General features: G+C 37.8%; 2 protein-coding genes across 3 annotated transcripts; one reads left to right on the forward strand and one right to left on the reverse strand.

Moving 5' to 3' along the window:
* LOC134792990 (solute carrier family 25 member 35-like) lies at nucleotides 1–13,495 on the reverse strand. 2 transcript variants are annotated; one of them, XM_063764490.1, is made up of 6 exons: nucleotides 13,280–13,474; nucleotides 3,063–3,319; nucleotides 2,365–2,524; nucleotides 1,709–1,799; nucleotides 1,328–1,546; nucleotides 1–761 (listed from the first exon to the last, which is right to left on the reverse strand). In XM_063764490.1, exons 2-6 carry the CDS (start codon nucleotides 3,317–3,319, stop codon nucleotides 568–570), a joined length of 921 nt encoding a protein of 306 aa, XP_063620560.1. In that variant the 5' UTR covers nucleotides 13,280–13,474; the 3' UTR covers nucleotides 1–567. The 2 variants fall into 2 exon arrangements, with proteins under 2 accessions (XP_063620560.1, XP_063620561.1); XM_063764491.1 differs by lacking the exons at nucleotides 1–761; nucleotides 1,328–1,546; nucleotides 1,709–1,799; nucleotides 2,365–2,524; nucleotides 3,063–3,319 and adding exons at nucleotides 9,036–10,330; nucleotides 11,279–11,421; nucleotides 11,611–11,937; nucleotides 12,303–12,681 and having other exon boundaries at nucleotides 13,280–13,495.
* Nucleotides 13,496–15,534: 2,039 nt separating this feature from the next.
* Nucleotides 15,535–20,037, forward strand: LOC134793003 (uncharacterized). Its single transcript, XM_063764516.1, has 3 exons — nucleotides 15,535–17,941; nucleotides 18,143–18,243; nucleotides 18,347–20,037. Exons 1-3 carry the CDS (start codon nucleotides 15,661–15,663, stop codon nucleotides 19,847–19,849), a joined length of 3,885 nt encoding a protein of 1,294 aa, XP_063620586.1. The 5' UTR covers nucleotides 15,535–15,660; the 3' UTR covers nucleotides 19,850–20,037.
* The last annotated feature ends 1,758 nt before the right edge of the window (nucleotides 20,038–21,795 follow it).

Here is a 21,795-nt window from a genome sequence, read left to right on the forward strand (position 1 = left end):
TAGAGTTAGGACGTTCAGTACTAAGAATTTCGTACATGAACGCACCTGTTCCTATCGCTATCGCACGCACGTATATTGCTATCCCGCCCATGATGGCGGCGGTCAATGCCACGGCGAGCGGGCCAGCAATATGCGTGTGCGATAGAGATAGCAACAGGCGGGTCAATGACTAAATTCTTCTTAATTAGCGTGATTACGTATATTAATATTTAATATATACATATTTGGAATGATTTATACCTGCAAATTTGTTTAGGGACTTCGTTCACTTGATTTCTCTTAAAAACTAGAACCCTGATGTAATTTCATAACCCGTATTTTAATTTACAAGGGTTTTTTTTAAACGAGCACAAGCATGATAAGGGGTCTTCAAACTATGGTCCGTGGGTCAGATACGGCCCGCGAATCATTTATTTTTAAACTTTATTGTACAAACTTCATTGCCAAATGGCATAATTCTTTATCAGTTAATAACCATAGGCATACAGAGATGCGAACTAATGGTGTGCGAAAAGGAAGGTGGCCATAGGGTCAAAAGGTTTGGCGACCCCTAGATTACTAGCTTGGCTATCTCCTCAAATAATCTTCCAAGATCTTTAGCTGATCCCAACACACCAATAGTAAAACAGTGTGTGGCCCCAGTCTCATGTAGTTGGCCCCCGTGCCTTTGTAAAGCGACCCGACGCCTTCTGAACGCACCATCTTGTAGAAACAGTCAACCATACCGGAGTATAGCTTGCCGCGATTGTTTGCGTCTACGGCTGAAAATAACGCGAAATCATTAGATGGTATGTCCCCACTCCTGTGTCCCTGGTCCTCCTATTTTTGATCTATTTGTAATTTCAATTTTCAATACACAAAAATCACGACCCTGAAACCTGAAACACTGTCTCAGTCGATAGGGGCATTGAAATATATCTAAGGATGGGCCTTACGGGCAATAAGAATGGGGCCAGTACAGCGGTGTCACGCACACGAATTCGAGCCAATCGTGCAGTCTTACGCCACAACGCGATTGGTTGACGAGTTCGCATCATGCGCGCGATTGGTCGCAACTAGTTGCGTTACACTGCACGATTGGCTCGAATTCGTGAGTAACATACACCGCTGAACTAGCACCATTCTTAGTGCCCGTAAGGTCCGTCCTTAGATATATGCAATGGATAGGGGTGTTTCCTGTACGGCGTCATAATTGTTACACTGCCAGAATGTTTCTAATCTCTACCATCTAATCATGTGATACAATCTACCAATCTATAGCGTAAGAAGACACCATATGGGACACAAGAGAAAAGCTACTACACGCTTATTGTATCTAAGAACTTACGTTGGTTAGAAAGTCTTGTGGCCACGACATCAAACGGATTGAGACAGGCTGTCATGACCAGCCCTCCTAAGTTAGCCCCAGCAAACGACAGAAGTATAGGCGAGTCTACCATCCATCCGTGTGATACGAGCCACTCTTTAGCGTATGAAAAGGACACCATTTGGGATGCGCTGCCGACCGCGCCGCGGGGGATTTGAGGTTGCACACCACGGAATAAACCTGGAAAGTAATAACGTTCGAATAATTCTTGCTTTTAAGACAAACATTTACAAAAGTACTTATATTAGCACTGGTCACGTCATGTGTTACGTAGCCTAGGTTATACAGGATGAACTAGGGGCCAGAACCAGTGAACTTATCAGGAGAGCACCAGGGAGATACCTTTAAAGCCTTCTTTGGCGTAAATATCGGCGAGTGCTTCAAAAGTCCCAGTATGCTTGTGCTGATGTCCCACGGAGATCGCCTGTGCAGCCTGAAACCAATAAAATAAGGTTTTTTACTATTGGATTATACTTACAACGAAAACAACGCATTTTATCTGAAGAAAATCTATCCGAGCTGTTAGGCACGGGCCTATGAAAGTCGAGGTTCAAATGGGTCTTTATGCTCGAGTTAAACCTACACAAATTTTATGACGTGTTTCCATAATTACAGACCAAAGTTACTTCGTTACTTTTAATCCCTACGACTTCAGTTATGTGTCGTCATACCTTTGTTTGCAACCGTGTCTTGATTAAGAAGAAAGGTGTGCCAGCGATGGAACACAAAGCGCCACCGACGCCGGCCGCCGCCGCGCCCATCAGTATTGTATTGCAGTCAGTATTGACGTTCGGCCTGTGACGTCTGTGGTTAGGCTACGACGTTCTCATGAGTCGTACCTTTGCCTGCATCCTTGTCTTGACTAAGAAGAATGGCGTGCCAGCGATGGAGACCAAAGCGCCACCGACGCCGGCTGAGCTGCTTCCTTCAGTATTGACGTTCCGGACGTTTGGCCATTGGCGTCTGTGGTTAGGCCGCGGCGTTCTCATGTGTCATACCTGTGCCTGCAACCGTGTCTTGACTAGAAAGAACGGCGTGCCAGCGATGGATCCCAAAGCGCCACCGACACCGGCCGCCGCCGCGCCCTTCAGTATTGACGTTCGACCTGTGGCGTCTGTGGTTAGGCCGCGGCGTTCGCATATCCGGAACACTCCTAATCTGGAATTTCGATTTATTTTCTCCTACAATTCCTATTTATAAAGCTGATTTGAAACTCAGATGCAAAGTTGAACCACACAGTCAAAGTAAATTCTTCGATGAACAGCAGCCGGGAAATACCTATCGATAACGGTATTCGGGTTCGGTATTATATCAAACATTATAATCCGAATTGGTCCGAAGAAAGTATTCATTCCGGATATAGAGAATGTCGATCTACTCAACTTACCTAAAAGTACCTATTAAGACAGAACTTGAACCCAATTTAACCATCGCACTTGAACCCCTTTACAACGATCGAACCCCTTAATTTTTCGCAATAACAAACAGCCCATGCGGCACACTCTTGTGTTGTGTCCTTTAGCTTTCAACCCCCCTAAAGTTGGAGTGGGGTTTTCACAACTTCTATTGGGTATAATATTGAACATAGAAAATGTCTCGAGTCTCGCTGTGCGGAAAGAGAAGAGTCCTTGAATGTATGTGTCCCAATGCATTCCACGACTCTTCTCTTTCCGAACAGACTCTACTTATAACTTACCTAAAAGTATTAAGAAATAACTGGAACCCAAGCATCGCGCTTAAACCCCTCTGCAGCGATCCAAACCCCTCGTTTTTCGCAATAACAAACAGCCCATGCGGTACACTCTTATAATGTATCTTATGTCCTTTAGCCTTCAACTCTCCTTGGAGTTGGAGTCGTGTTTTGACTACTTCTATGGGGTTGGTGAAGATGGTCGCAAACATGGCGGACGTGCCGCCCATTAGCATGTCGGTGGCGTCGCGTGCGAGCGCCATCTAGGGAGATCGAAACGTAAGATTATCAATTTAAAGATTTTTTTAGTTATTAAGAGAAGGCAGCCGACTTAATCATAAGATGTATGACTTATAAAATGAACAAGATTAAAAAAAAGTGTAGTAGAAGGCGTATAAAGCCTAAGAAAAAATCTTGCCTCGAACTGCGGTAGCTGAAGTAGATGTTCTCGTGCATTATTACTTCAGAAGCGTTATCATGGTCGCATTTTTATCACCTGTCATGCCATGCGTCACTTTCACACTTACATATTTGTTAGAACGTGACAGGCATGGTGACAAATGATAAAGAGCCGACCATCTTAGACCTACAGTACATAGTAGGTAGTTCTAGTAGTGCGAAAAGTTGACGTTTGATAATTCAGTTAGCTCGTATCTTGTAATGTCAGTCATGTTTGTCTCGCAATGTTTGCAGTAGGTACAGTCGACGTCAAAGATAAGTTTACATTTTCGCCTTATTACAAAGGCATAAGGTGCAAGTGTAAACATATATTTGACGTCGACAGTACATTGCTAAACGGTAAATTTTCAAAAATTTATTACGGGGTCATAATTAAGTGTAACTTAAAAAAAAACTTCTAAATTAATGATTACACGGATAAATTCTATATCTGGATTAATTTATCGCCCGTATTGGATTTACACACTGTATAATTATATTAATTATGTCGTGGTTCACTTTACAAATTGTACCTATTTAATCTAGCACAGTGTTTTTCAAACTGTGGGTCGCGAAGCCTCTGCCAGCCAATCATCAATACATAAGCGAAATATTTTGTTCGTACTAAGGGGGTCGCGTCATGATAAGTTTGAAAAACACTGATCTAGTAGGTGAAAATTGGCCGCGAATAAATAAAATAAAAATAATAATGTCAGCAGTAATTTAATATTTGAATAAATTATTTCAACAATAGTAAAATACATACTAAAAGGCACTAACAATAAAATATAGCTGTAGAAATATGGCATTATTTTTATTGAGATTTCTACGCAGATTATCAACATTTAAATAATATTTTAAACATTGAAAATGATTGTATGAATATTTATGAATAACAAAATATAAACTGTGGCGTCAATTATTTAGAGATAAGCCATTTTAAAATCTTTTGTTGGGTTTGTGTGCGTTGCGTCTAAAAAAATACTTTAGATGTGAGCATTGTGAGCGTAGGAGCTCTGGAGGGGCGCTCATTTGATATATGGTATATTATTAATATGATTACCTATATCTCTAAGTAGGTACAGTCAGCTGCAGATTAAAGTGACCCCCCCCCCCGCATATGTAAGTTTGTATCCAAAGGTGCTAAGCGAATAGTATTGCACATTGTAAAAAATGATATTTATATTCAACATATTTAATGACATAATGATTTTATTTGTAATCGGATTAAATCACAATCCCATTGGTGCATATCGAATATATAGTCTGTTATTGGCTACGTATACGTATGCATTAACTAAGGTATTTATTGCACATTTTGAACACAATTACATTCTAAGTACATACCTACTATGTATAATAAATTAATAACAAATACAATTACAATTACAACTAAAACATTGATTAATATAAACAAACAACCGAACATACGCAGTCATCAGATATTGTTTATTACGTTACGTCATACCTACTTTAATCTCATTGAATCTCTTATATGTATTTTAGAAATATATAGACTTATGAAGTGAACTGCACTGGTACTAAGTATTACAAAGTGTAGGTTCATCCATTTGTAACTCTTTCTTTAAAGCGCCAAAGACTTCATGTGACGCGCACAGCTACAGCCCAATATCAACCTTCGTGTATTCCGACAAGATTCAGAATGACGCCACACGAAAGGCGTTCAAAGGATTAAATATTCTAAGATATAATTTAGGCAAAGTTAATATTTTATAACTAAGAAAAGAAAACAATCTCATTCTACTTATTGTCCTACAATTTAAAAATCTAATTTTAAGGCAAAACATCTGAATTGTTTGTTGCAATTCGCCATTCATATGTCAAATCTTTCATAACAATTAAATTTCAATTTTAGTTATTTTGGTGATTATGTCATAAATTTAAAATTGACACAGGTATATTTCGCGAATGAATTTATTTTACTGATGGGATTACAGACTGATGATGATGATGTTGATGAGATGGGATTACTGATGGTATTACTATTACTGATAATATTATGAATTTACTCGTGTGTTGATACAGATCCACACTGCGGCGTGCGGAACTGCATCTACACTCGCGTGCAAAAGTATTGCATCACTTTGCATTTTTTCGTCCGCACCTAATATCTTTGTAATTCTATACCCGATTCTGAAAATTTTGGTATCAACTGAAAGCTTATAATGTAACGCATTAGAAAAATGGTAAATTCAATGAAATTTCGAATCCGAAGACTAAAAAAAATCAGAAAACTGAAAGTAGTCGCATAATGCTCCAAAAATAAATCAGGAAACTTATGAATAAAAGTCATTTTTTAATACAATATCGATTATTATTATTAAATTTAAACTTGGTATTGCCACCCATAGTCCTCCTTTCACAAACCAAGTGGTTTTTCATAGACCTAATTAATTTTTTAATGTGATGATGAGGAATAGCGTCCCACTCCTCCAGCAAGGCTCCCTTCAGCTCCTCAACATTGACCAGGGCAGGATTCCGCTTCCGAACCCTCCTTTTTAGGTAGTCCCACACGTGTTCAATGGAGTTAAGGTCCGGGCTCATCGCTGGCCAGTCTATGGTGTTGATGCCCACTTCGAGAAGGTAGGCTGCGGTGGCCCTAGCGGTATGACACGGGACATTATCCCGCATTAGGATGAACCCCTCATCAAAAATACCGGCATAAGGAACAACATGTTCCTCCAGGATATCAGTGATGTACTTGGCAGCGGTCAATCCACTGTCACGGCCCCCGCCAGGCACGAAAATCAGCTCTGTCCGCCCGTCGTAGGAAATGCCGCCCCAGAGCATTACGGATCCACCGCCATAGGCGATCCTTTCGGAGATGTAACATTGAGCGAACTGTTCTTCTGGCCTTCTGTAGACTCTTCCTTTTCGGTCACATCCATTCAAGCACATTCTGCACTCTTTCTAGAAGAGAACTGGGGTTCATTGCTCAATGGTCCAGTCCTTGTGATTTTCAGCAAACTCTCTTTAGGCTGTACGGTGTCGCGCCAGCAATCTGGGCCCCGCTACGGGCCTCCTGGGTGTCAAGTTCGCTTTCTTAAGTCTTCTTCTTATTGTCCACTCACTGGCAGTCATTCCTCGTATCTCACGCAGATGCTGCTGGATGGCAATGCTTGTCTGGTGTCGATCTCGGAGAGATGTTGTGACAAAGAAGCGGTCGTCCCTCTTTGATGTACACTTTCTGCGGCCGCTTCTTGGTATTGAAGTAAAGGATCCAGTCCCCTGGAACCTTTGGTAAACTCTGCAAACTGCAGATTGGCTTAAATTCAGCTCGGCAGCTAGTGAACGTTGGCTACGCCCCGCTTGCAGGGGCTGGACGATTTAGCGGACTTCAGCTTCAGTGGTTTCCATTTTTCCAGGTCTTTTTCAAGGGAAAATACGCGAAAATATGTAACGATCGACTTCTGATAAGTGACTAATAACAACCCCTTCTCTACCCCCCGTTTTATAGGGGTCAAAGGTAGCGCAACTCGTGCGCGTGATAACGTGAAACCGCTCACAAATCGGGAAAATGCCGATAATTTGAAAAATACTGGGCCGGTTTCCATGTTTTTTTACTTTTCGTAAACCTAAAACTTCAAGGAACATGATTACATTAAGATAATTTAGCGAAATTAACCAGTTTACAAAAATATTGGGTGCGGACGAAAAAATGCAAAGTGATGCAATACTTTTGCACGCGAGTGTAATGTGAAAACCGCTTTACACCCAACTGCAAAACCATATTTAGGTTCTTTTTAGTGCGTTAAGACAGTTCACTGAATATTCGACCTTATAACAACGAGATAAGGTCCACTAAAGGAAAGTTAAGTTTTGCTGTTAGTATTAACGCGGACGCAGAGATAAAAAAGATAGGCTCAGTATTATTACAAGTGACCGCCAAATTCAAACAAAATAAGACCTTATTTATATCTAGGATGAAGTTAAATGCTGCATATTTATAATATTATGCTCACTTTGGCATGGAAAATTAATACTGTGGTCTCTGTTTAAAATAGGAATTAAATAATATCTGTAACTTACAATTTAACTAAGTAAAGTGTCATTCTATGGAACTTGCTAACTATGTAAACAAAAGTCACTAGTAAATTCATAATTTTTGACAATTTCAATATGGCGGTTTGTTTACATAGTTAGCAATTTCCATAGAATGACACTTTAGGTAGAGTTAGGCCAAGAAAAGTCTGCGACAATGTTAATAGCACACAGCACACGCAATGCAAGTGTTATTTATACGTCATAATTTCATAGAAGATTGGCGTTTCAAATAACACTTGTACCGCGTGTGCTATCATAATCGTTGCAGACTTTTCATGGTCCAACTCTATTTCACTGCGCATGGCATTATAATGCGTTAAAACTATGCTTTTTGGAAGGGATATACAAGTTCCTACCACGGTAAGGCACAAATACCGTTTGGTAATAAAAAAAATAACAACACCAAGTAAAGAAGATTGCACAAGTTTCGTACTTAAAATGTACTCCATTCCACTTTTCGCTATCTAATGTAGCAATTGATAGTAAAACAATTATTGTCTAGAAACTACGAGTAATACTTAATTAATGTTACAAGTGGCATACGCCTTATGCGTTACTTCTTAAGTACCAAAGGCAAATAATCACTGGGCTTAGAGTCTTACTAGTTAAAAGCTAAACATTACTTTATTCTGATTATGATCTGTCATACAGTGAGATTTTCATTATTTTATACAATATCTTTGGCAAGCCATAGTGGGTTCGCTTTGTTACTATAGTTTGGTATTTTACTTTGGTAAATTACTTATTATAGTAGGTAAATATATATAATAAATACGCTTTACAGATGTAGTGTATAGTTATTTTCCTTCGTATTTTCACATAAATATATATATTAAATATATGTGTAGTCGTTTATGTGACTGAAACATAATGAGAGGCATTAAAATACCATCATGGGTTTATTAAACGAGCTCCAAGAGAGTTTCATAAAAACATCACACGAGTGTTTTAATATGCCTAATTATGTACAGTCATTTGAAATTTGTTGTGACTTAACAGTTTATCTTTCTACTGGCCATAATTTGAGATTTTTAAACGCATCATAGAGGGTGTGATATATGTGCAGATAAATGTAAATACTTATGTCGGTTATACTGTTGCAGGCTGTGGACGACCTTGTCACAGCGAGGCCAAATACATTATGTGATAAAATACTTTGGTTACATAATTATAATTAATACTCTATTGTTTCCTTGGGTGGTCTTATATTGATATAAAACTAACCATATTCACTCATTATTTAAACTGTTACCGATTTAGTTGAAATAATGTGTGGTCTTATATTTAAAGTTAACTTAAGAGTAATATTGTAACGGGTAAGTAATGTAAGTATATTTGGCTATTAATTTAATATAAGTATTCGATATTTATTAATATCATACTGATTTAATACTAGAGAAAGTAATGTTATTTATCCTATGTATGCTTTTTTTGAAAGGCGAGCGTGCCATGCGTGAACTTTATAGTAATAACAGACGAGCGTACCGCATCGCGACCTTGGTAAGGTCCGAGGCGTGTTCGATCTAGTGGTGGTTCGTTAAGGACGCAGCTATGAGTCAAAGCGAGAAAGAGATTTGCGGACAGGCCAAGGTCGCGGTCTGGCACGCCCGTCTATAAGCACTATTAAGGGGCAGTCCCGTTTTAATAACTTGAAGTGTCAATGTCAAGTTATTAATTCTGATTTAGGCCACAAGGTGGCGGAGCCTCTAACGCAAATGATCCGTATTACGCACAAATTATATTATGTACTCGTCTTTTTCTAATGAAAAAGACAGAAAAAATCGTATAGAAAAAATCGTATCGGATCTTTACAATTAAAAAATCTCAATACCTATATGAATGGTAGGTTTGTATATCAATGAATGAATCATACATGATATTTATTGTACATATTATAGAATCCCTATTAAATTTAAAAACGTGTGAATCACATGGGGCGTAGATATTACCTACTTACAAATATTATAATTACCTATTATTTAATCTTTCGCATGTTGAAATATTGAATATTGATTCTAACTTTATATGGGTAGGAAATAGGAATTGTTTCATAGAAAAATAATGCATTAGGAACATACCTATTACAATTTTGTTTCTTTAACATTTAGGGCCATTTCACGAAAACTTGTAAATATTTTTTGTTCATAAATATCACTTTTCTATGAAACAAGAGTCCATTTTAATCAATTGACTAGGAACAGATCAAATTGAACTTTACGCTTAAATAACTGACATAAAACAACAGCCTAAATACCGTATGGGCCGATTTTTAATTTTTTGACGATTTTTTTGTCAGATTTCGATAAAATTTGGTAGATAGTTCCCTATTCTATACCGTATTTGCCCTAAAAGTCTTCCTTTGATTTACGAAAACGTATGGTATACCTACTTGTAACTCAACGGTAAATTATATATTTTTTTCTCTGGACAAGTTTTGATGTCGTAGCTATTCCGCCCGGGGTTAGGAGCTTGCCAACCCACCCATAATTATCCAAATCTTACATACAAAAATCTTAACAAAAAAAAATCGGCCCGTATAAGGTCAAAGCACACCATACATACAATGCTAAATCATCACGCCTTCTCGAAACTCTTCTGAACATCTTTTAACATATCCCAAAACACAAGTAGGAGCACCGTATGGGGCGCCTGACGGAGGTAAGAGGGCCCCATACCTTTGTAAAAGGCTAGGAGACCTTCGGTCTTGGTGATCTTTTTGGCGCAATCTACTATGCCGCTGTAGAGGAGGCCTTGGCCGTTTACGTCTACGGCTGAAAAAAAATTTGATAAAATGAATTATTATCTGTAAATTTACCAGTTTAAAGTTAGTTAACCCTGGCAAGTACATATAAAATAGATGTCATATACTAAAGAAAAAGAACATGGTATATACAGCCATACTCTGCGTAGTGACTTTATAGGTCATAAAGTTAAAAAAAAAATGGCTGTCTCATAGAAATCAGCGGCATCACATCCGCCGAAATGTTTGAAACAGCCAATTTTTTTCACGACTTAGGCATTGGTCCCATAATAAAAGTTGTTCAGTACGACCTATAAAGTCATAGTATGGCTGGTGGTTAAAATTTCACCCTGTATTTCAGCTAAAATTTCAATATTAATTTAATTTATATAAGACCAACTAAGGAGCAATTTTATAATAGTGTTACATGTAGTAGTAGTGTTACTACATACTTTGATAAAATAATTTGATTTGTTCCCAAAGCTGTAAAAATTTTATAACAATACATTACATAATCTCGTGCTAACACCATAATATATATTACGTAATTTAGTTAAACTACTACTACACCATATCACTATAACCAAGATAGACAAAACTGAACTGCTAATAGAAAATCAATCATATTTTAATAACATACGGTCGAAATTACTTCACTATTTTTTTCTGTGAGTAACTGTATGACCTCAAGTGTCTTTAACATTCGATTATAATCTCTATTCCAGAAGCATATACGCTTTTAGAGTTTAATTTGCACTCGTGTGATAATTCCCATGGCATAAGATTATAAAATGTAGATAAGATTTTCGGCAGGCTAATTTGATCTCTATAACAATAAAATAAGGTTGATTTTACCTTGGTCATACAATCTCGTCATAATTACGTCCATTGGCGTCAGAGAGATAGTTTTCACCACAGCCTTTATGTTTCTGGCTACAAATTTTCAACCTTAACATAAATAAAATAAGGTTGAAATTACCTTGGTTATACAATCTCGTCATAATGACATCCATTGGCGTCAAGGAGATGGTTTTGACCACGGCCCCTATGTTACTGGCGACGAATGCCGATAGATACTTCGACTGTTGGAACATGTCGTTATCATCCATCCATTCTTTACATCTGAAAAAAAAGGGAAATGAGTTTGAAAACACTGACTCATTTTGATGCCCTAAAAACTGGAGTATAACGGTCAAAATCCAAGGGGTAACTTCAGTATGGCCAACAAATCATGTTATAAAATATTATAATGTATAATAATTCAATTCTTTTCAGGGAATAAAATAAGACAAAGAAAAAAAAAACACTCACACAGCATAGGACGCAATCTGGGTCGCTGATCCTATAGAGTTCCTGATCATCATTCCATGAGCGCCTCTCCATAGGCCTCCCAACCCATTCTTCTTATAAATCTTACTCATAGCGTATGTCATACCCGTATGAGCATGTTGGGTACCAACGGCTATCTTTTCCGAAGAATAAGACATCAGCTGTGTCTTAACTAGCTGTAGAGGACTGCCGAAGAACGCTCCAATCATGCCGGCAAAAGCACCCATTACTAAGCTGTTCGTGAACTTTGTGTTGTTTTTCTCGTCTCTTAGCAAACCTTGGTTATCAGCTTGTTGGTATATGCCTAACCTGGAAATTATTTTGGTAGGGTGGATTAAACTTATACAGATCTGTTAGGTTTTGAATTGGCATACTATTTTAATGATAATTTAATGATAATTTACTTTAAACCTGCAGATGTGTGGAAGATAAAAGCAATTTTAATGCCTACAAGTGGTGATTGAATATTTAATATAAATATACATATATAAATATAAAGCAAAGTAAGGTTAATTCATATCCGGATAAAGAAATAAAATAGATTTATTTCTATACATACTATACAAACATTGTAGTTATTTATATTATTAGGAATACACAGGAAAACTTAGGAACATTATTCACTATTAGAACTTATTCATAAAATAAATTGAAACCAAAACTACTGAACTTACCTTACACCATTAACCACTAACTGGAACCACAAAGCAGGTACAAGTCCCTTCTGTAACGCCGACACTCCGTCATGTTTCACAATAGTGTACATAGCGTGCGGTATATTCTTATAGTGCACTGCATGCTGGCTCCGCGCCCGGAGCTCCCCTTGCAGCTGCATGCGGGTCTTCACCACATCAAACGGGTTACTAAAGATAGCGGCGCCTACCCCCGCTATACCACCTACCACAAAGTCCATATTGAAAAAATACGGACCACACTTTCAAGGTATTCAAAGGCAAGGTATTCTTTCAAGGTTTTTAGGACTGGAGTTTTTTGTTTGCCATAACTGTAATGTTTGCCGAGTTCATCATTTGTCTTAGAAGTGTTTATCTGAAACTGAAAAAGAGCATTATTTCAAGACGGTTAGGATAAATAAAATAAAATTTGATAAATTAAAACATTTTCAGTTTCAGACAAAATCATGTTAAGAGCAAATTATAGCAATAATCCAGTTTATAACACATGGCACTGCAAGTTTTAAGTCATTATTGAACAAATACATCCAAATTCGATGGCTGTACTTAGTTAATAATAAGTAATTTCTAAGCTATTTTTAGTCTATGTCTATAACATAGGTTAAAATCAAGAACTTAGCCAAGAACTACATTATTATTCTATGATATGAGTACCTATTTTACTTGATAATTAAAAAAGCTAATTTATATATCATTCTACTAAACGTCGCAAGTAAGCAATCGACGTCGCTTTCGTTTTATCACAACAGCTTTCCCACGAATTTTGAAATATAAAATTTGTTTCAGTACGTTTCAGTCACAAAAATAGATGAACCGCCGCATTCTTCCCAAAATCGCCGATCTTTGATCTCTGCACTACGGTATGACATAATATCAGAAATGTGCGAAATCATGCTCGTTTTCGCTAAAATGCGCCGAGAATGCCGCAAAGTATTTTTAAAAGTTCGTTTGTGTCTTACCTTAGCTTCCTTTATTATTCACTCGAAATGTTCTGTTATCATATTGAATATTTACTAGCTGCGAACTCGGAGGGCCGCACGCCGCGCGGCCTGCGCTGGAGAATTCCATAGAAAATTCATTTTATAGCATGTTTGTTTCGTAATGAAAACTATAGAGACGTCACACGTACGTCAAATTGACAGAGATCAGCTGACGGCTAGCGGTGCGTTCAGAATTTGTAATTGGTGTATCTGTCGCCGGCAACTGTCGTTTACAAACGGCGTCGGCATTTCACAAACGTTTCGCCGTTTGCAAATTGCCGAAGGCAATTTGTAAAATGTCGGCATTATGTATAATACCTTACCTACCTACACCTACACCATAGATGGTGGATCCTATAGCCGTGCTATACGTATGCTACCCTGAGCAGCCCTGAGGCAGCCTCCGTCACACGTTCAAGGCCACGCGCTATATGCCTACCGCTCGGCGTATCGTCGACGATACAACCGACAGAGGGCCGCCGAACGCCCGCCTGAACGCTCGCACCGCACGTTTCCCGCGCTTACGCTTCGAAATGCCGAAACCACGTAATTATTGTGCAGTAAATGGGTGTAAAAGTCAAAAAACAAAGGAAAAAGCCTATAATAAAGATTCATCTTTTTATGGCGGGCTGAAGGTCCTACCTGAAACGTTTAATAATTATATTGAAGGTTTAGAAAAAGTATTTTTAAATAATTTTGACGACGTAATAATTAATCGGCCTGGTAGCACCGTATTACAACTTTTAAAAACCGTTGATTTTCCGTTGCTTTGCTCCTGAGTATTTATTAAAATTATTTACGCGATTTAGGATATTTACAACTATAAAATTTAATAACAGAGAATTCCGAGAAGGGAAAAAAATATAAATCATTATATAAGACTAAAACATATTTCATTGACTAATAAAAAATATGGTTGAGCCGCAACATTCGTTTTATTACAATAATCATCATAGGTAGATGCCTACAACCCTAGCGCATTCTTACGATGACGCGTTAGCACGTGACTCGCACGGCGGGCAACACAGTCTCGACTCTTTGTGCGCGTACTTATGGTACATTTCTTCTTGTCCTGAGCAGCAGGTATTATTATTAAGGTTTTGTAGGCTATTATAGCGTAGGTATTTTCGCTTTTGTTTGGGAATGAAGGATCTGTTACGTAGTAACTATTTATTAATCTGTGACAAAACATACGGAGTGCGACACTATGATTGGTCGAATTTATATTTTGTTGCCCACTATAATCCATACTAAATTTACGGTGGGGAATAAAAACAATGTGAGACAAGGACAAACAATAATAGCGCTTTCGCTGCTATTCCTACTGAAAGGTACATAAGACTATCCCGTTCGGTCATTTCCCCCCACCCCTCATGCCTGACCAGTTATATACTAGATTCATGACCTACACTCACTCATTTTGATATACGAGTATTCAAATCGGGGCAAAGTTATAACGGAACACACTCAGAAAGGCGCGAAATTATTACCAATAAAATTTTCTACGGGAAGTCAACTCTTCGCGCCTGCCCTTTTAAAATTTGCCGTATTTTTCTACTGTCAATGACACTGTGCCAGAGTATAGTTAAAACGCTTCACACACTTTACTTTATTCAGTAGCTGGCCACAGGGACGCAACTATACGTTAGTTAGACTTACTTAAGTACTACGTACCTATATTAGAATACCTATGAATTAAGTAAAGTGTGTCTTGAGTGTGTGAAGCGCTTTAGGCGGACTCTAGGTAGGTATAGTTGGTCAAGCAGATCTTGTCAGTAGAAAAAGGCGGCAATTTTGAAAAATGTTAGTGATATCGTCTCATAGAAAATTTGAATTTCGCGCCTTTTTCTACTGACAAGATTTGCTTGACCATCTATATACTTCTGTTTCATGAATCTAGTATTAAAACTGGATCTGGCATGAGGGGAGAAATGACCGAATAGGATAAATCTTATGTGTCTTTCAGTAGGAGTAGCAGCGAAAGAGCTATTATTGTTTGTCCTTCTCACAGTCTCACATTTTATTTGTTCCCCACCCTTTTTTTGGTATGCATTATGGTGGGCAACAAATGAATTCGACCAATCACAGTGTCGCATTTGCGTATGTTTTGTCCCTCACGGAGGCAGGCGTAGGTATACCACTTCTATACGATCCTACCTTCTATGTTCTGTTTGCACTGGTTTAAAATAATGCATAGGTACTAGATTTTGATTAAAAAATGTTTTGTCATTTTTATTGATTGATTAATTGTCATGCATTGTTTCGTTTTGGTCATATTTTGAAAACAAAATTTTTTGTTAATTAAGCTAACATATCTATGTAAATTTAGCAATTTGTTTGCTAAGAAAAAAAATAGTATAATGGCCGTCGCGGATGCAATGTTCATATTCGAAGTGGTGGTAGAGCATGTCAGGAGTCTGGTCGACAGTAGATTGCTTGTTATTCGCAGTGATTTCGCCGACATATTTTCTCTTGAACTAAAAGATCCAAAGCAAATGCACATAGTGATGCCGGACCCACTTCCCTTGCCTCCAGAACCACCCGGAAAGAAAAAAAAGAAGAAGAAACCTCCTAAACCTAAGAAACGCAAAAAAGGAGCGTTGCCCCCACCTCCTCCACCAGAGCCAGTGATACAATCGGGACAATCCGTACTATTCACTAGTAGCGCAGAGTTTTTAGTCAAATTAATGCTAAGGTGTCCCTTGCAAGTCACACTATGGAGCAAAGAGGATAATCTTGTCTTCATTGGGGCTAGCGTTATTCCTTGGGATCCAATATTTTTAACTTACCTACAACAAATCCTTAATTGCGAAACCCCAAAACCTGTTACTCTGCGTGATGAATATAATGTTTTTGAAGAAAACACCGCGAAGCTGATGGCAAAAATTGGCCTCCAAATAAAATTATCTTATTTAGGAGACAAAGTCACTACAGCATTCCGCACTTTATCCGAAGATCCTACGGTAAAAAAGGTTCTGTATACTGGTATCAATTCCAAAACAACGTCATACATGTGCACAATGAAGACAACTGATGAAGTATTTGAAGAGAATTGCAATAAGATAGAAAACAGTTTCGTAAAGGATAATAGACCGAAACTACTTATGTTTGCTGACTACACTAACGCACCAGGAGCAAATCTCGTAGAATTCAGCGAAGGCGATTACTGCTGCATGAACAACGCCGACAAACCTCCAGAATCGAAATATACAGCACCAAACACTATGCCAACAATAGATTTCATTATTGATTATGTACGAAAGATAATAGCGTCCTGTAATGACAACATGAGGATGCTTACGCCCCGCCCGACTATAACTCCGAGAATTAGAGCCACAGACATTGACAGACTTTGTTATTGCAAGGAATCGCAGTGGCCAGAAAGTGAACTAGCGGAGAAGTACAAAATAGAAGTCCAGAGCGGACCGTGTGCTGTCTGCGCTGAGCCCGGCAAGACAGGAGGTGTCGAAGGGCCTGGAGCCATTTTCGACATAGCGAACCTACGAGGCCCTTGTGGAAAACCAGACTGCAAAATAGCAAGACATATAAGGAAGTATATCGAAAATTTGATGGAAGAAGACAAAGTTGAGGTTAATATTAATGAGATTATTGGTCCGTGTGGTAGTAAGCTTTGTACTTTGGCTGAAAAAATTCAAGAATTCCTTAGGCATGAAGGAGTGTTCACTGAGGACTCTACAAAAGAGGGTCTCTCTACGCAATGCGCATGTATCCAAAAAATGCAAGATGCCCTGGCTGAAAGAAAATCTTGTCAGAGTATATGTTGCGAAGATTGCGAAGAGGGTGATGATCCTGAGACAACCTGTGGAGGAAAAGTTTGCCCATTTTCTGGACAATCACAGCAGGTATACAACGTGTATTATTTTACAGTAGAACTTGATCAGACATCTAATTCTACTTCCGGCAAAACCACACCGGTAATCGATCAAACAACATCTGACGAAGATAAATTCAAATTCTGTGCAATAGACTGCCCCACTATGAAAGCTGAGACAGAAATAACTTTGTGCACAAAAGGTGTGTGCCCTTTAACTAGTAAAGATAAGCCCTGCCCTGAACATCCATGTCCCGTGAAGGGGGAATACCCTCCCAGCCCAGCAGACAGCAACATTGAAATAGAACTCGACGCTATACACAATCCATGTTGCTCTACAACTTGCGACGTAGCCGAAACAGTAAAAGCTTTCGTAGTCGATGGCCTTAACAAGAAAAATAAGATAAATGAGAACAACGAAAACGAGTGCTATTGCGACTGTGTATGTGATTTTAATTTCACGAAAAACACATCTTACTGCGCTGTTTGCGGCGGTTACGAATGCCTAGGAACTGATATGGAAAACCAGCCGGCGTTTATAAAACCGTTACCATGTCCGGTCTATCACAAACTCTACGACAAGAAATATATAAAGACGGAGAGTCCATGGCCTGACGAAGAACAAGTTGAAACGAAGGACAAGATTAGTATAAAGACTACTAGATCGCTAAAAATTACCAAAGAAGATGCTAAGGCTAAAAAAGATTCATTTGTTGATGACGAAGCCGGGGAAAAGGAAAAAAAGAAAACAAAAAAGTCTGTTAATAAAAAGAAGCCCCAGAAAAGCAATGTAGGTGCTGTGAAAAAAGGTGCGTATTAAATTATTGCTCAGTGATATACGTACAAACAAATTTTTCAAAACGTATATTATCTTTGTATCAAAGTACCTACTTATGTATCAAAGTATAAGTACTAAAGCTGCATTTCGAATGATTCTAGAAAGTAAACATAAAATTGTCATGGAAAAGGTTAAAATATAGTACTAAAAAATATTTTGCCATCTGTTTTAGTGGGGAAGGCTGTCGAAAAGAGGCCATTGAAGTATCCTTATCCCCCGGTCCCTGCTAATATGGGTTGGAATTGGACAGCTGAAGACATTCCCGGATTAAAGGTAATTCATATTGAAAAAAAGATTACTGTACGAGTAGTGTTAGGTTTTTATTATTAATTTGTATTTAGGGGTTCATGAATCGGGTTGCTTGTCATTATTTTAGCCTCGTCCAAATTGGAAGCCTGGTGCAGCTATTAAACCTCTAGTGAGAAGATACCGAGCCTTAAGAGATGGAATTGACACATTTAAGAAGAAACGAGCTTTAATGTCGAAGAAGAAGAAAATTGAAAGTAAACCTTTATTAATAGTCACAAAAAAAGACGGGGAATATACAGTCCAAATGGAAGTGTTCAAGAAATATTCGAAAGAACGATTGCTTTTCCAATATCCATATGAAGAAAAGTCTCCCTTGATTTACACTATAGGAAAAACAGAAGAAGAGAAAACAAAAATTCAAAAACAACGCGAAAGACGAGAGAGAAGGGAAACTAGAAGAAAATGTAGGCTTTTGCAATCTACTTTCAGAGATAAATGCCAAGAAATATGCGTTAAAGCGTACAACCAGGCGATTGGCGTACTACCCCTCCCAAATCCAAACAATCCGCAATGTCCATGCTACACAAAACCAGCGGATGCCATGATTAGTCCTACGATAGATTCCTGTTCGTGTTCAGAGGAAGAATCTATATCCAGCAGCGACACAGACGGCGATGACTGGATTATAGAATTTTCACCTCCAGCGTCGAAATATGATGCTAAAGTTAAACATCCACCCGTCACAGCAGAAAATGAGTCTCAATACACATATATGGATTATAAAGTAAAACTCTTAGATAAGCAAGGCAATCAAGTGCCACGGTTTTTCAAAGGACTCGATGGCAAAAATGAATGTAGCGATTTGGGAGGCTTCTGGGACCATAACCACGTCTGGCAGGAAATAAACAAAGATGGCTACATTGGACCAGACGGTCGATGGATTCCTTTAAGCTTTGTTGGACCCGATGGTATGATGTACTCATCTGAGGAAGGAGGTTTCACTGATAAGGATGGAAATACTTTCAAGCTAGGCGTCGATGGCTACGTAGATAAGGACTGTAAGTGGGTGTGGTATAAAGCTAAACAAGATAAATCTAAGTCCAATGAGACGAGTAAATGTAAGGGTAAAGAGTCCCCCATCAAAAAGACTGCTGCTACGAAACAAACTAAAGCCACAGCGACTGATGCCAAGGCTGGTAAGAGTGGATCTGGCGATGCTAAAGCGAAACCGAATAAATCAAATGTAAAACGTTGCAATAAAATGCCCACGAAGGAAACACAGAAGCGTTCTAATTATCAAGTGATGACAAGTATGTCGACAAATTTCGATATGGGCGCAGGCCGCCGATATAGAGATCATTCGGTCAAGTTACCGAAGTTATCGAAGAGAGTCCGAGCCGCCGAGGCTAGAATGAAGGCTCGGTACCGGGACATTTTGAAGCCTCTCGAAGAATATTCTGATATAGGATTGTTTAAGAAACCGGGGGGGAAATTAAATACGAGCAGGGCATGCAACACGCCTCCGAGGCAGCGGTCACCTGTCGATAGCATTCTTGAATGTTCTAGGAATATGAACCAGATCCGACCCGTTTGCTCATTTGAAATCGAGTCCAATACTTCAATCTGTTAGTCTAATTTAGAATATTCTAGACGAATTGCGATGCGCCTTTTAACAAAATAAATAATAGTGTTATTTATTAATGTTTTTTTTCTGTACTTAGTAGGTTTCACTGAGTAGAATTTCAATTAAAACGTAGGTACCTATTTGAAAAATAAATATGTAATACGTATAAAAATTAAATAAATTCGTTGTGGCGACTCAAAACTTTTACGTATCATCCGAAAGTCCGTTTTTTTCCTTAGTTCATCTGAATTCTGAACCAATTTTTGTGTGAATTCTCAACCAATGATTTATTTGAGTAACCAAATTTCGCAACATGCGGGCATCTTTCCCTTTTACTCCAATTAAGGCGGGTGTGTAATGATCGATATAAAAATAATTAATATATTTTCTGTAGATATAACAACATTTAATATAATTTCAGAAAATATAATAACTGATTTTGTATAATATACATTTGGTATATTATTAAAATGTTTAATATCATTTTATATAACACTCATTCATTATAACGATCATGTGATATAATGCTCATTTATTATACAAGTATTATTATATAAGCATTATTCGGTATAATATAGGTATTTTTATGACGACATATGTAAATGTTTAAAGCCTGATATTTTTTTACAGCAAACACGTACATACTAACAAGTATCGTGACTATCGTGAGGCTTCCAATTTGAATCTAAAAAAACATCCAATGTTTAATTAAAAAAAATATATATATAAATATATGTATATATATATATATTTTCTTGGCAAATCGGGTTATCTTTACCTAATCTAAACTATTTTTCCTTTCATTTTATATAGGGGTCACAATTCGAACCTAACCTAACCTAGTTTTCTGGTAGTGGTTTGTTTGTGTAATGGACGCAATTCTAACCTAACCTAACCTACTTTTCTGGTAGCGGTTGGTTCTGTGTAGGGGTCGCAGTTCTTAACCTTACCTACCTAGTTATAAATAGCAGTTCGTTATACGTAGAAAGAGTATCGTTTTTTGTAGTGTGTAATAGTTAATGTGGAATTATATATCTATATTATTATATCAACAAAGGTTATTACAATTCTACTTTAGATGAAATAACTTTATATCATAAATTCGGTATAGGAAATATGCATTATACTTCAAGAATGTTATGCTAAATGGTATTAGACCAATTAATCATTATATAAAATGATAATATATATCATATGAAAATATATTAAGTGTTGTTATATCATTTAATAATTATACTAAATTAGCGTTATTGCAACTGATATTATAATAAAAATGTTTATAGCCATCGATACGCACCCAATTAAGGCGTAGTTAGACTGACAGAGAAAGATGTCCGCAGTTTGCGAACTTCGGTGTTGACGGTAGGCCCTCTGTATTTGCAAATAAGCATCAAAAGAAATACCACAGAATGCCTCACTTGAAGACCTTGAAGTTGAGACTGCTTCCTTAATAATCTATCTGTCGGTGGCCGGTTTACCCTTGAATTGCCGACAGACATTTCATCGAATGTTATTTCGAAGACAACGTTTAAAGTAGGTATTTTCATTTCATCGACAAGTTATTGCGTCGAAGAATCGATACTGGTAAATTTAAATCGGGGACTTTTAATTGGTACTTGAGTTATTTTGTATATAGTTTATATCGTGGTATTTCTTTACGGGTTTTCTTATTTCATTTTGGTTTGTACTTAATAAAATTTATTACGCGTAAAATTATTTCATATTGAAATATTTCGTTATCGAAACTAAACGCAATCACGGCAGTCGGCTCACTTTGCGCGATTATAGCTATGTGCTCTAATTTTAAAGATATAATTTTACAAGGCTGCCATTTTCATTTTGGGCAAATTATAAATTGGTTGGTAACAATAATTTTACTTACTAAGCCGTTCATTTCTATGTAGGGTCGCAGTTCTAACCTAACCTAAACCTACTTTGAAAGCCGTTCGTTT

The sequence above is a fragment of the Cydia splendana genome, chromosome 8 (assembly GCF_910591565.1).
Source record: "Cydia splendana chromosome 8, ilCydSple1.2, whole genome shotgun sequence".
Lineage (NCBI taxonomy): Eukaryota > Metazoa > Arthropoda > Insecta > Lepidoptera > Tortricidae > Cydia > Cydia splendana.

Bases quoted from the DNA above. Each gene is read 5' to 3' on its own strand.
- LOC134792990 (XM_063764490.1), bottom strand. From the start codon at position 3,319: ATGGCGCTCGCACGCGACGCCACCGACATGCTAATGGGCGGCACGTCC. The intron at 2,525-3,062 runs GTAAGTTATAAG...TCGAAATTCCAG, and splicing joins TTATTTCTTAATACTTTTAG to ATTAGGAGTGTTCCGGATAT. The intron at 762-1,327 runs GTAAGTTCTTAG...CGTTATTTTCAG, and splicing joins CACAAGACTTTCTAACCAAC to CCGTAGACGCAAACAATCGC.
- LOC134793003 (XM_063764516.1), top strand. From the start codon at position 15,661: ATGGCCGTCGCGGATGCAATGTTCATATTCGAAGTGGTGGTAGAGCAT. The intron at 17,942-18,142 runs GTGCGTATTAAA...CATCTGTTTTAG, and splicing joins TGTAGGTGCTGTGAAAAAAG to TGGGGAAGGCTGTCGAAAAG. The intron at 18,244-18,346 runs GTAATTCATATT...TCATTATTTTAG, and splicing joins AAGACATTCCCGGATTAAAG to CCTCGTCCAAATTGGAAGCC.